The 14392-nt window shown below is 43.5% G+C and overlaps 1 protein-coding gene across 18 annotated transcripts in view; it reads left to right on the forward strand.

Moving 5' to 3' along the window:
* foxp1b (forkhead box P1b) overlaps positions 1-14213 on the forward strand; it is a 145707-nt gene extending 131494 nt beyond the window's left edge. For 17 of the 18 annotated variants that reach the window (XM_014340590.2, XM_042227142.1, XM_042227146.1 and 14 more), the window contains 8 exons: positions 761-844; positions 4816-5020; positions 5188-5264; positions 5888-5989; positions 7139-7260; positions 8148-8217; positions 8418-8584; positions 11184-14213. In XM_014340590.2, coding sequence (XP_014196076.1) covers positions 761-844; positions 4816-5020; positions 5188-5264; positions 5888-5989; positions 7139-7260; positions 8148-8217; positions 8418-8584; positions 11184-11328 — 972 coding nt within the window. In that variant the 3' untranslated portion in view covers positions 11329-14213. Of the gene's footprint in view, positions 1-760; positions 845-4815; positions 5021-5187; positions 5265-5887; positions 5990-7138; positions 7261-8147; positions 8218-8417; positions 8585-11183 lie in introns of those variants that run through there. The other variant, XM_014340595.2, reaches the window with a different exon arrangement.
* The last annotated feature ends 179 nt before the right edge of the window (positions 14214-14392 follow it).

Consider the following 14392-nt stretch of genomic DNA (forward strand, 5'->3'; position numbering starts at 1 on the left):
TACAGTCATTGTATTGAGGGGGCTTGGAGTGTCCAATGAGTCGTGTGTGTGTGTGTGTGTCTGTGTGTGTGTGTAACAGTGTTTGACTAAATGGTGACCACTGAACTAATGTATAATAAAGATATTTATTAGTGTTTCAGGAAAAAAATAACTATGTTTTGTACAAGTTTTTCTGCTGTAGCAAATACAAAGATATTCATGCTGTTTGCAGTTTTGGGTCACGTATTAGTCAAATATAATACCACCAAAATGACTAACGACAAACAGTTGTGGTTTACAAAAGGCTAACTTCAACAACCAACAGTGCGATGTTAGTTGCTCAGACATTGCACCATGCCAGTGTCCTGTTATTTCCGCTCAGCTGGTGTATTATCCAGAGATCGAGTGAAGGTTTATCAGACACAGACTTCCTCTGCATGCAGCCTGTCACCATAATTTAGGCTGGCAGCTAAGACAGTGCAGAGTTTCAGACAGGTAGAAAGGCCCTGAGCTTGTTATTGGCGATGATTCGCAGTGTATTTTAACCTTGACTTGGAGAGTGTAGTTAGATTGTATGATGTGCAGGCTTGTTGACAGCTTCCAAAAACAAAAAACAAAAAAATAAATAATTAAATAATGGTCTGAAGAAGAATAAGGGTGTTCACGCTCTAAAAGATGCCTTCACTATACAGGGATGTATATAATTAAAACATGGGCAAATATAGATTTTTATTGTGTATGTTCATTAAAACTTCACCGCTCTCCTTTCTTCTCATTACAGCTAGCAAAAGACAAAGAGCGTCTGCAGGCTATGATGACGCACCTTCATGTCAAGTCCACGGAGCCCAAAGCCACCCCACAGCCGGTGAGCAGCAACCCCGTCATACATATCTCTCTTGTCCCCCGCTATCCTTTTGTTTGTCTTAATTGGCACACATGTATTCATTAATCCTTTCCTCCATCTTATTTATCTGCTAAATAAAAACAGCTGTTCTCTTGAGGCAGGCAGTAAATATAGTTTGGAGCACATCTGCTGACATCCAGGATTCAATTTGGTGTCTGTGATGAACTGGATGCACACTCTGTAATGGCCCCTTTTCTCAGCTTCAAAGAACAAGTGGCTGCTTGGGTACAGAGAGAAGATGAGAAAGCAGAGAAAAATAGAAAAAAAATAATACATATTATATTTAATCAACTGAATGTGATGTGGCATGTATTCTTAGTGCTTTAACAGCAAAATTAGTGTTTTTTTGACAGAGGATATAAATGTTATGAGAATCATAGAGTCACGCCAATGTGTGTTTGAAGAAAAAACAAGAACAAGATAGCATGAACAAATATAAAGATAATAATAATTTATTGATTTTCAATAAACTGGAAGCTAGCTGATGTCACCTCAAAGTAAATGTGTTAGTAGCAACTTTTATTTTAACCTCCTAACTAATTCTTCCCTGACTGTATTCACATAAATTAGCCTTAAAATAATGATAGTAATTACTAATCTCTAATCTGTCCATGAGATCAAAAAGAATCAAATCACTAGCATCTCTTATTTATCAGGAAGCTTTAGATTCAACTTTAATTTTATTTTAAAAGACCTTGAAAGTTACTTCCACATTTGACCCTGTTTCATTTTATTTGACTTAAAGCTAATTTTAAAATATTTATATTTCTATGAAAAAGATACAACAGAAATGATTTCATTCCATTTATTAAAAAATTTGTAAGGGGGAAAAATGAAAATGTGAGTAAATGCAATTGCAGATCATTATTTTTATCTTCTTGGCACATTCCCAACATTTTACCTTCTGTATCACTCTCAATGTGTTTTATGCCGTAAAGCCTTGTGCTTAATCCCTATCCTATAGGGGCAAAGGCTTAACATATGGCATTTAAGTGTCTCTATTTTGTCATGCTTAAAAGGGGGGCTCAGCAACATATTTCAGTCTGTATGACAGTTAATTCAGAGAGCCCAATGAGCAAAGATCATTTTACTGCAGGGCGTGAGTGTGAAATCATGCACACACGAGCACACAGATGCACAATATACATGCAGGAGTGCCGTCCCTCGGCAGCCTCACAGCTTGGATCATTTATTTACAGTCAGCGAGGTAGCTATTGACATCCAGAGGCAGCGTGTGCGCTCTACAAAGCGCAGCCCGTCAACATAAAGCGCGCAGAGATGTTGAATGACAATAAGCTGTCTGTAAAGCTGTGCCTGTGTCACGCGCTCTGATTGTGTAGATTAGAGTGGAAAACGAGGCCTCTGACATGGGGACATTTGTATATGAAAAGTGGTAGGGTCTGCAGATAGCATCTCGAGTTTGCTACCTCTCCTCTCTCCCCGGGGCCCAGCAGAATGGCTGTGTCAGAGCTCAGCGTTAACACTCTCGAGGGGGCGAGCTGGGTTTTTATTCAAATAAATAGACTCCCAGCTGCTGTGAAAAGCTTGGATAAATATACGTGACTTTAGCTGGGCAAGTGGCGGACTTACACAGGTCAGGGCCAAAGGTTCCACCGAGGTTTTAAGTGTAGATTGCAGCATCAGATGCATCCACAAAGAAGACGCAGAATGAAAGCATTCTTAGAGCTGAGTGGAAGCAGAGCTTCTCTGAAGAAACAAAGGTATCTGCTTCCAGTAATTGCTAGTTTTGCTTTTCTGCTGCTCTGGACTGTTGAATATAAAAATGGCATGTGTAAGTAGCCTACTGTCACAGCAAAGTAGCTCAGATGAACTCGCTGGTTTACATTTAGTTATAATTAAAGACAAACAAACTGATGCTGTGCATTCGCAGCGACAAATGAATGGGATTCATTTTATTCTTGTGAGGTGGACGAGGGTGGGGGTAAGATCAAAACAAAATGTGCCACATTAGCAATGCGTGTGTCTGCCTGTGTGTGTGTTTGTATTTGCCTCTGCATGTGTGGGTGGGTGTCTGCACACGGTGTCACTAAGCATTCTTGTCAGAAATCTGACCTTTTACGCCATACATAATTAAGGAGGGACTTTTTGTTTATTTTCTTTAGCAGCTTGCCGAGTCAAAGCCAGTATAATTAGATCACCAATTACCATTTAATTAATTTCAGTCTGAAGTCTCATTTTGTCTAGGCACTGGAGTGAGCCCAAATGGTGAGGCAAACAAAGGCAAGGCTATTACCAGCCTGTCTGGCCTATTGTTGAAGCCTCTCTGTGTTTATGGCCAGGGAATATGGATGAAACATGAAACAAAGCCTGCTAATCCACAGGAAGAGAAGTCAACACCGCAGCCCCGTTCTATTGATAGCATTGTGTCAGAAACACGCAAACCCAAGTGTAATTTATTTTGTTCATGATTTAGAATAACACGTCTTCAGCTTCTGTTGGTGAGGATGTAGTCCACATTCATGCATCCATCCAGAAATCCAAATTATTTGGGCAGACTCTGCCAAAAAGGCAGAGTTCAGCCTTGCAAACATAAATACACATTGTGAGGATGTGGGCACAAGTCTGTTAAAATAGGAGATTTGCACTACACAAATGTCACTGGTTTTGTTTGGAGCAGTTTGCAACTTAATAATGAGAGGGGTGTGTGTGTGTGTGTGTGTGTGTGTGTGTAAAACAAGTTGTAATTTAAAATGAAATCAAAGGAACAGTGCCGAGTTCTGGGGATAGAGAGTTAAAAATGTGATTGGTAATTGGGCAGCTGAACAGAATTTACGCGTTTGCATAGAGTCAGATGTTAGAAACCATCATCACCTTGTCAACATTACGAGCAGAAATCACACATTTGATCCCTCGTAATCAACATGTGATGTCACAGATGAGATATTTCCAGCCCCACTGTCCTTTCTCCAGCTCTTTAGCTCTCTTTCTCCATTTTCTTTCTTCATTTTTCTTCTTCTCACAGTCTGAAGTCATGTTTAATTTGGAAAGTGGCCTCCTTCGGCAAATTAGCAATTAGAACAATTTTGCAGGAATATGTATATGTGTCATTAGTTTTCCTGCCAATTAATAGCTGGAGCAGGGGGTCAGGCTAGAATTTTCCACTTGACTGCTGCTCCAGTATGGAGGTTTGGCAGTTGGTTCGGAGCTGCCACAGCTGCTGGAAGCCATGCTATACCTTTGGAGCACTCGCTGTAATTAGTTTACCTTGTAGCCATTATTACTTAAATACCTCCTTCGCCCTAACCCACACATCCCATCCACAGACACAGACCTCAGTGATGAAACCAAGTATTCTCTACAGAAGGCTATGTGTGAAATACCATGTGTCCGTCTTTACCATTGGCCATCATGGCCCTCATAATGGAGGTCAGTCAGATACAGTAGTTAATCATCAGATCACCTCCATAAGCAGCTCCTAATTAGAGTCTTCACAATACAATTTCAGCTTATAATTAGCCCAGATTGGCTTCTTCCTCTGGCTGCCTTATTAGCGGGGCTGCTCAGCAGTAGGTGAGAATCACACTGTCATTTTTCAGAGCTGTACAGGCTGCCCTTCTTCCCTCCACAACTCAAAACTCATGGGTTACCATGCTGGAGACCCTCAGCGGGTAGATGAAGTGGAGGGGGGTGTTTGTCCAAATGGGACAAAAGCTCCAACAAAGGCGATGAAACAGAGAGCTGGGAGAAGGCCTGACATGGCAGCAAGAGAGGGAGGGAGAAGAGGTTTGAAGAGTGGGGGCGGTGCAGGAGCGGGGCTCCAGGGTTGTTTTCCAAACATTTAGCAACCGTTCATGGATCATCTCCGGGCCCAATTACAATTAAAGAGGAGGTATGCATAGTCAATGAGGCGGCTAAGACACGGGGGTAATTAGGAGACTAACTGAGCTCTGTCTGTCTGTCTGTTCTTCTAGCTCAACCTAGTGTCCAACGTCACGTTGTCCAAGTCGGCTCCAGAGGCCTCTCCTCCTCTGAGCCTTCCCCAGACCCCCACCACACCAACAGCACCGCTTACACCCCTCTCCCAGACCCATTCTGTCATCACAGCCACAAACCTCCACAGCATGGGCCCTATGCGACGGCGATATTCAGAAAAGTACAACATGCCCATCTCTCCAGGTACTGCAGAATGCTCACACATAGTACTATATATACATGAAGCTGTCATCTGTTCTGCTAAATAACTGACGTGTTTGTTTTGTTACGTTAGGCTGTAACTTGTGTTATCGACGGCTGATAGGACATGAATGTTGACAATTGCACTTGTGTTTGCTCCCTGTGTACAGATATCAGTCAGAACAAAGAGTTTTACATGAATACAGACGTAAGACCACCATTCACGTATGCCTCACTAATAAGACAGGTAAGGAACTCTCACTGATTTCTTCTTTGTGATTTAGTGAATAAAAACTTTCAACTCCTCCGTCCGGCTGAAACTTTTGTCTACACACTCAGCAGTTAAGAAAAAAATGTTCATGTTTTGCTACATGTGAACACAATTTAGACAGAAGAATAGATAAATCATCTCGAAACGACTGCAAGAATGCATTCAGGATTCAAAACACAGCCGCACATGACAAAAATGTTTGATTAAGCATTTCAGTGACTGTAATTATTACCAAATTCATTTCACACAACAGTGGGGATGAACCTGTTTTAAGATGGCCAGTCAATTATCGCTCGACTGCAGTAATCTGGGATCTCAGGAATTAATCTGAGCGGTCCATAATTGCTGCCCTGTAATCTGCCTGAGAAATGTTTTCACTTGCCCTTCATTTACACCCGCAAAAGAAAATATATTCAAATCTGCCGTTTCGAATAAAAAGTGCATTACACTTCTAGGAACACTTTACATAGACGGGTTCTCGTTTGGTTTTTTTATGGGGGTTTCTTCAGGAGAACGCACACAAACCTGCATGCCTTTTGTGAATTATTAAATGTATTGTAAAGGGAGCAAAGCTGAAAATGTTTGTTTCTGTCATCCAGGCAATCCTCGAATCTCCAGAAAAGCAGCTAACACTAAACGAAATCTACAACTGGTTCACACGAATGTTTGCATATTTTAGGCGCAACGCAGCAACGTGGAAGGTAATTTTTTTTCTTTCTTTAATCCCTCCTAATGTCTTTAAACCAACACGGGAGAATAAAGAGTCATTGTGTAGATGTTAGGTGGACTTAAATGATAGTCGTGCATAATAAAATGTAAAAACAAAACTTAATCCAAATACATAACAATAGCCTACTTATTCGATTCAAATGAACCACCCTTTAAACAAACATGTGAACCAGACAGAGCAGGCCAGGGGAGGAATATATGCATTTGTGTAAAAAAAATTAAAAAAAATTTTCAAAACAGTCACCCTGTAATGTGTGTGGATATTCTGATGGTGGGTGGCATTAGTTTAACATAGCAGTGCTCTGCCAATGACTCCTGGCTGAGCCCCTCACACTCACTTCAGAAGGGAACACTCTGTTTTCCACCAGGCCGCAAGCACACGTTCACACAGACACACACAAAACAACAGAACAGTAATGACTGGAGACAGAGAACGTGAGATTTGAATGAGAAAGGCAGTGATGAAGCAATGAAAGCCTTTTCTGAGCCACAGAGCAGCTCACACACACACCACCATGCTGCTGCACTCCCGTCCCCCATCACCTTCCACACATACTGACAGCCTTTCCATAGGGGCACATTGGTGTTATAAACACTGGATTCCTCTCCGCACACACATTTAGAACATACACATGCACTCAGCATAGCTCCTGTAAAAAGGTCGACTTTCTGAATAATTTGGACTGAACCCTCGATTTATGTTCGAAAAGCCCTTTTTTTCTTTCTCACTTTGTAATGGGAAATGCCGACGCAGAATGAGCCTAACGTTTTCTCATCAGTAACAAAGTAGTGATTAAAATGTTCAGTTTCTATATTTTGTTGGTGTAATTTGTTCTGATTGATCAGAAGAGGCAGCTTTAAAAAGATAAGGGAAAAAAGGGGATGTCTTAAGAGTATCGCCATGGAAATGAGTAAATATTTATGTGCTGTTTAAGTAATTTGAAACTTCAGACCATTTACTGCCCGTAACCCTCTGCTTTATTTATTGTTTTCATTCAAGTTTCATCCAGAGCCTGTCACAATATTTCTACTATGAAATGAATTTTTTCTTCCCATGCAGCCATGTTTACTGTACTGATAGAAACCCTTTTTTTCTCTCTTTGTTTTTACATCAACTGCAGAATGCAGTCCGGCATAATCTTAGTCTTCACAAGTGTTTTGTGCGGGTAGAAAACGTAAAAGGGGCTGTGTGGACAGTGGACGAAATAGAGTTCCAAAAGAGACGGCCTCAAAAGATCAGTGGGTAGGTTTGGCCCTGTTGAGCCCTGCCTAGCGTCTGTCTCAGCGCTGACTGATGGGAAGAGTCTACTGCTGCTGCTGCTGCTCCATCTCCATTGTCTGTGTGCCATACCATCCAAAGTCCCTGCTTGCTTTGGCGTGCCTCCCCTTCATGCTTTTAGAAGCCTTTTGGTGATGCCTCATAACCCACAATGGCTTATTTTCATTTTGATCCTCACCCTCTCCCCTCCTCCCTGTGTCTGTGTGTCTGTCCGTCCGCTGTCTTTCCTGTCGATCACTGCATCTGCATCTGGCTGTCGCCTCCCTCCTCCCGCTGGTTTGCTTTCCCAGGGTGCCATTCGCACCAACCTCTCCCTGCATAAGTGCTTTGTGAGAGTAGAGGATGAGTTTGGGTCCTTTTGGACTGTTGATGATGAGGAGTTTAAGCGCGGTCGCCACATACAGCGAGGCCGCCCTCGGAAATACGCCGTTGATGAGAACTTTGACGAGCTGCTCGTACAGTAAGCACTTCCGCCTGCCCTGCAAACTCCAGTGGTCCCCGCCCCACTTGCATGCCTCCATCCCTCCCCCTCCCCCCACCTCCCCTCAATGTTGCCATCATGCTTTTTGTGTTAAGCTCGTCATCCATCATGCTTCCACAAGATCTGCCTCCATCAATCTGTTCTTCCTTCCCATGACATGCAAAGTGTTAGAGATAGTTGTGTGGTATTGTCAAGTGATTGAACGTCTTAGAACTGTAGCCTTAATATCCACATTACTACAGCAGTAAATTTGTTAAGTTCTTATACAAAGTGCATTGATTTCTTTTTATGAAATAAGATACTGTATCTGAGGAATGCATGCTAGCTGAGACACGAGTCTGTGGTTGTAATTGAATTTTTCTGTTTGCAGAAGTCCAGCCTTAGTGAAGAACATTCAGACCAGCTTGGGCTATGGTCCGACCCTCTCTGCTGCCTTCCAGGTAAAAAAGAAGTGACTTCATCTCAAGCTGCCTCGCTCAGAACTTTGAAAGGCAGGAAGGAATAAGCGTTTCACTGTGTCACATGCACATAGTCTTTGTCTTTAGGATGATGTACTCGCATAAAAGAGTGATGGGAAACTGAGAAAGTGCTGACAACTGGCTTCCGTTTCACATTTAATGCTTCGGGCTTTGCTTTTCAGGCTTCAATGGCAGAAAACAACATACCTCTATACACTACTGCTTCCATTGGAAGTCCCACCCTCAATTCCCTGGCCAACGCCATCCGTGAGGAGATGAATGGAGCAATGGACCATGGAAACAGCAACGGCAGTGACAGCAGCCCGGGACGCTCGCCCCTGCCAGCTATGTGAGTGGCACACGCGCTTTCTATCTTCACCGCAGTCTGTGTAAGAAAAGTGAAGAGAGAGGAAAATTTTTTTGGGCTGCTTATTCCACTGAGACCAAAACTCTTCAAATAGACAAAAAGTAGTGCCAGTGCCCACCCAAAAGGCTCTAAAGTGACCTAATGCATAGCAATAGATCAAACAGAAGGGATTGCCAGAGGTACAATAAATAAAGTGGAGAGGGGGATATTGGGGTGGCGTGTGGGGTCACGGCCAGTGCTGTGGCAGGCCTCCCTGCCGAAAAGGAAACTCCACCTTTTCAAAGCTTCCATCACCAGAGCGGCCGGGAAGAGAAGACCGGAGCCCCTCTGTTATTTTAACAGCGAGTTTATGAACTCTCCTTTATGCGTCCTGCTGTCTGTCTGAGCCCCGCCATCATCGGCCCTTTCACTTTGTTAAAATATTTACAAAATGCCAGCACGCAGAGTGACACAGCTGCTGGCTCCGACAGTGCAACATGAGCCGCAACACATCTAGAAACGCCTCTGAAAGAAAAACAACACAAAAAGCATAATTAGTCTGGAGGACATCATCCAAGATTCTCATGTAGGAAAGTTGTGGTCGGCCTGGAAACCGCAGCTCCCCGTTCACTTGTTGTATGGGAGTGTCTGCTAAGTTGTTTGAAGCCTAAAATAATACAGCACACGCTGCATCGTTTCCAGATGTGGGGGCAGACCACCGATGTGCAGCAGGGGTAGACTCAGGGATGGCCTCCTGAAATGTCTGAGCTTGGGGGAAATTCTGCCTAAAAACAAAAAAAGGTGCAGTAATAAGCTCCTGGCCAAATGGAGGAAAGTGCCATCCTTAATCACTGTGAACATAGCTCTGAGCATGGCTGTGGAACAGGAAAGGCAGAGACAGGATGGGTGTGCTGGCCTAAAGGCAGCCTGCTCTCCCTCTACCCCTCTGCTTCTATCTTTAGGCTGACAAAGCTCACGACTCCTTCTTCGTAATTATGTCTATAAGCTTTGTGCAAGTACAAAACGAGTTAAAACTGTGTTCTTTTGCTTTTAAAGAACTTTATTCTCTTATTAACAAAACACACCTGGCTCTTTACGTCTCTTTACGTCTGTGGATGGAGCATTTAATGCTGCGGTTAATTCAGTCCCTGGTTTTCTATACTGCTCTGACTTACCCTGTCCGAATGCGAGTCCATCACCGCTGTGTAGTAACATGTGCTGTCCACATGTGCCAGGGAGCTGCTGGTTGACAGGACACAGCTTTTTTACCACAGTGAAGAAACCAGAGCACTTCTCTTAAACAGCCAGATGAGAGTCAGGCATCCAGAGAAGGCTAATTATAAGCAAAGTGTGGAATCAGCATGCAGTTCAATGGCATAATAATAACAATTTCATGTCTGCCCCGCAGCCACAGAGTCAGACCTGAGGCAACAGCACTTGTGGAGTTACTTTGATGTGAAAATGATAGAAAAGCTGACTTTACTTTTCCCCCCTTTTTTATAATTTACACCAAAATATGTCAGCTCATTAGCATACGAGTGCTTCCATCACAATAGCTGCAAATCACACAAGACGTCCTGGTGTGAATAAATCAAATGTGGGCCGTGGTGATGAAGAATGTGCCAGTTGTCCCTTGTTGTTGTAGTAAATGAGCCCGGCGCCTCATCCTGACATCGCTCTACCTCCGCTACAGCAGCCTGGCACCGCAGGTTAGAGCGGCAAGTCCCCTGCAGCTGCTCATAATGTTTTTTTTCCCTCTCTCTCTGCCACAGCCAGGCCTCCTCTCCCCCTGTGCTTTCTTCCTGCTCTGTTTCTGTAATGAGAAATTTGGCAGATCTCATCTCTTTAGTGGCTCTTTTGCCCAGGCTGTGAGCTGGAGGGGCGGGCGCTCATGTTTTTGCCTTGTTTACAAGTGACAGCGTTATTATTCTCATAAGGGCTCTGTTTCTTATCACGGTGTTGTGCCGAGTGCGCCGGTGCCGCTCTCCCCGCACGCCTTTCCTGCCAGCGCTTTTCTTCCCTTATTGACACTTGCTTGAAAATATGCATTAATTCTGGAGTTTAAAGCATGTATGGTGGTGTCTGGTCGCTGTGTTTGCTTGAAGTTGATTAATGATAGAAGCCGGCTCGGGGTCGTCCTCTGGAGACCCGCCTCGCAGGTTGTGCATGTTAACGAGCAGGAAGAGGAACACACAGCGCGCCGCTGATCCTCCGCCACCAGGAGGCTGACAACGGCAGCCTCACTCGCTCCGCAGAGTCCATTCTCTCCTCTGCTCGTCTCACGTTGTTAATCTTCCTCATTTATCAATTCTAAGTGAATACCCTGTTGTCGGTTGCCATGAAAATAAAAAGCCTGCAGCTTTGCCGGGATTGGAATACCTCAAAAGAAAGCTGAAATTATCAACAGTGCCAGTGAGGCTCCCACTCACAGCCTCGCTGAAGCCAGACATTTGTTTTTGTTCCCCTGCCTCTTCCTTTCTAAACAGAATCGGCACAGCTCGTATCACCCTGGGCCCGATTGTGTGAAAGGTTGGAAAAGAATACGGAGGAAAGTTAAGGATAGCAGACTGTAAGTTTTTCTCCTCTTCTCCTTCTCCTCCAGGCATCACATCAGCGTTAAGGAGGAACCACTGGACCCCGAAGACCACGACGGGCCCCTCTCCCTGGTAACGACTGCCAATCACAGTCCGGATTTCGATCACCACAGAGATTACGATGACGAGCAGGGCCACGACGACATGCTGTAAGGCTAGCGCCGCCCACCTCCCTCCCCAGCCTCAGAGGCCGAGGCAGTCCGGGTCATTCGGGAGACAGAAACGCTCTGCAGATAACAAACACTGAACTGCAGTCTCAGCCACTGATGACAGCTCGCAAATGTCTCCAAGTTGACTTTTTTTTAGTGCCATTAAAATACATAGCAAGAACACATATGAGAAAACACAGATGATGCCCCCACATGAGGGCTCTTTTTTCCCTCCGATTCCTTTCTACTTTTGATTTAAGTAGCGCTTAAAACGTGAAAACAAACTTCGTTTCTACTCATCTGTCGGACAGACTGTATTTTTTTTTTTTTTGGTACGGGGGGGGTGCAACGTGTCCGTGCTATGGGATAACCCTTGCCACGCAGCCAGGACGGACTGCACTCAACGGACTGCAGAAGAGGAGGGGGGAGGTGTTTGTCTCCCTCTCCACCCTCCCCCACGCTCCCCCCCCAATTCCCTCTCTCAGACACACATCTGACCAGAAACTGAAAAGAAAGAGAGGGAGAATGACTGACGTTTAATTTACACCGTGTGTATGTGTGTACGTGCGAGAGAGAGCGCGAGTGCGGACTTCTGTTCATTGTCACTGCCTTCAACACTTCTCATTGGTTTAATCCCTTCTACGGCGGGAGGGTTGTTTTTGTGCTTTTGGTTTGTGTTTTTTTGGGGAGGGGGGGGGTTTAAAAAGTTATGAAATATAACATAATGTGTCTTCTCCATCATTCAGTGCTGTTCTAGATGTCTTTTTGTTTTTGTTATTGTTTCTTTGAACTGATCAGACCTCATGCCCATGCTGTGGAGATTCTGTGTGGTCAGCACTTAATGATGAATGTTTATCATTTCTTTAAACACACTCGCATGAAGCAGAATGTCGCATACCAACTAGTATTTTTCTGTCATTTATTCCTCAATCTTGCCACACACAAAAAAAACCACCACTCTGATGTGTAGCCCGCCCCCCACTCCACCCCACCCCAACCAGACCCCCCTCCTGCTCATGAAGTCCATTGGCAATGCACTACTCATAATGAAGGCTCTCTCCACGCATCAATGAAGTTTAATTTAAGATGCGAATGAATGACAGAGAAATCATGCAGGTTATGATTTATCCTTATGAAATTATACTTTAAAACAGCCCCCTCACGGCCGAGCATGCTGAGCTGCAACAGAATTTCTGATCACTTACAAGCTCTGGGTTTTTTAAAGCAAAATGAAAATGTCAGGTGTGCACCAGCGAGATAATGATTTAGACCAACTAATTGTGATTCCTGAACACAACTGTCATTGTTAATCAAACGTGTCTGCTTTTCCCCCCTTTTTTTCCAAGCTGTAATTTCATTCAGGGCTCGGAGATAAACGTGCATTCCCTGTAGTTTTATTTGTATCACGCGCATGACTAGTTTTAAGTTTCGAGTGTTAATAATTGCACACCGGACGAACGGCTCATTTTCTTTCATTAAGGGAACAAATCCCCAAGACCTGCAATAAGCGTTGCACATTCCAGCATTTGACAGTCATCGTAAAAGGGCCCAAACATACAGCACATACCATTTTATGCGAAGGTGGATGCTTCGACGTTCGGTGTCGCCCAACAAAAGTCTGGTGGGAATCCACGGGAAAAACTTCCAGCTTTGCTGAGAAGTTACATTTTAGACATGCTGAATTTCAAGACTGCAATCAACCACTTTTAATCTTTTTATTTATTATTAGTTTTGGTATTATTTGATGTTTATTTGGCTTTTTACTTTTGTTAATGTTGTTGTTGATTTGTATTAATATCATTCTGTGCCTACCAAAGATAAACTACAAAGTCAGTGATGTGTTTTCCATGCAATAGCAGATCAGGCCAAATATCTCTCCTCCGTTCTTTCGGTAGCGGCGGTGTAGCCGGCGGCAGATTGAATCGAAGGGGGGGGAGGAAAAAAAACGCTCCTCGCACTGGTGTTTTCATTCATTGTTATTAAAAAAACAGCAAACAAACAAAAAAACCAAAGGGGTGGAGCTGCATCGAGGTTTTGCAGTGACCAAATCTGAACGGGAGGCACCGACAGTCTGACTACACGATGACCAAACTAGGGAAACTTCTTATCTTTGGGCCAGTGAGCTGGGAAAAGGGAGCAGATGACACATGCAACATTAGAGCGTATGTAGATAAAACATATACCGGTTAAATGGGAAAAGCTTTGCAGAGAACAATGTGAAATGGATTCTGTGCTTCAACTGGACCACACAAATGATTCAGTGTTTCTCTTCTTTTATTCCTTTACCTGTGTGTATCATTTAAAATGATTGTATGCCACTTTTTTTTTTTTTTTTAGGGATTTTTGTTGAGATTGGCAAGACTTCATGATTGTGTTTAGTTTCTGTCAACTTATTACTTTTTATATTAAAAAACACTCCTGTCAACTAATAAGCTGGGTACAAGGTACTTTATGGCAGTTATTGTTATTGTTATTATAATTTTTTTTCCTCTAACTTCACCGCTCATTAGCTAAAAAGGAAAAAGGGCAATCTGTGGCTTCCAGAAAATGTATTTAATATCAAGGCAGCTGTGGGATGGGTCAGTTACATCCAGGCTCAGGACCGTGAGAACAGGGGCCGAGCTCATCCACAACCCCCCACCCCCCAGTCAACCGGCTGGTTTGTTTGGTATTCAGAAAGGAGGGAAAAGTGCCGGTCGGTTAGATCATTCTCAGCATGTGTAGCTTGACATTACTAAAGATAACAGCATGAGAAAACCGTTAGGATGCATACCTCAGTTCAAACCTATAGGGAATGATTCAATTAAATGAGAAAAAATAAACATTTCACTCAGTTGCACTTAGTTGTGTGTCTTGCATGTGTAGTCTGATACTGTAGAGAGAAAATGAACAAAAAAAAATAGAAAATGAAATTAGAGCTTGTTTATCTTAAAGGTTTCATCCTTTTTTTTTTTCTTTTTTTTTAAAGCCAAACCAATCCAAACCTCAGGCCTTTTGTTCATGGAAATGTCACTCGGCTGTGTGTGTGTGTGTGTGTGTGTGTGTGTGTGTGTGTGTGTGTGTGTGTG

Source organism: Haplochromis burtoni, unplaced genomic scaffold (genome assembly GCF_018398535.1).
Source record: "Haplochromis burtoni strain Fernald_Lab_line unplaced genomic scaffold, NCSU_Asbu1 Contig_245, whole genome shotgun sequence".
Taxonomy (NCBI): Eukaryota; Metazoa; Chordata; class Actinopteri; order Cichliformes; family Cichlidae; genus Haplochromis; species Haplochromis burtoni.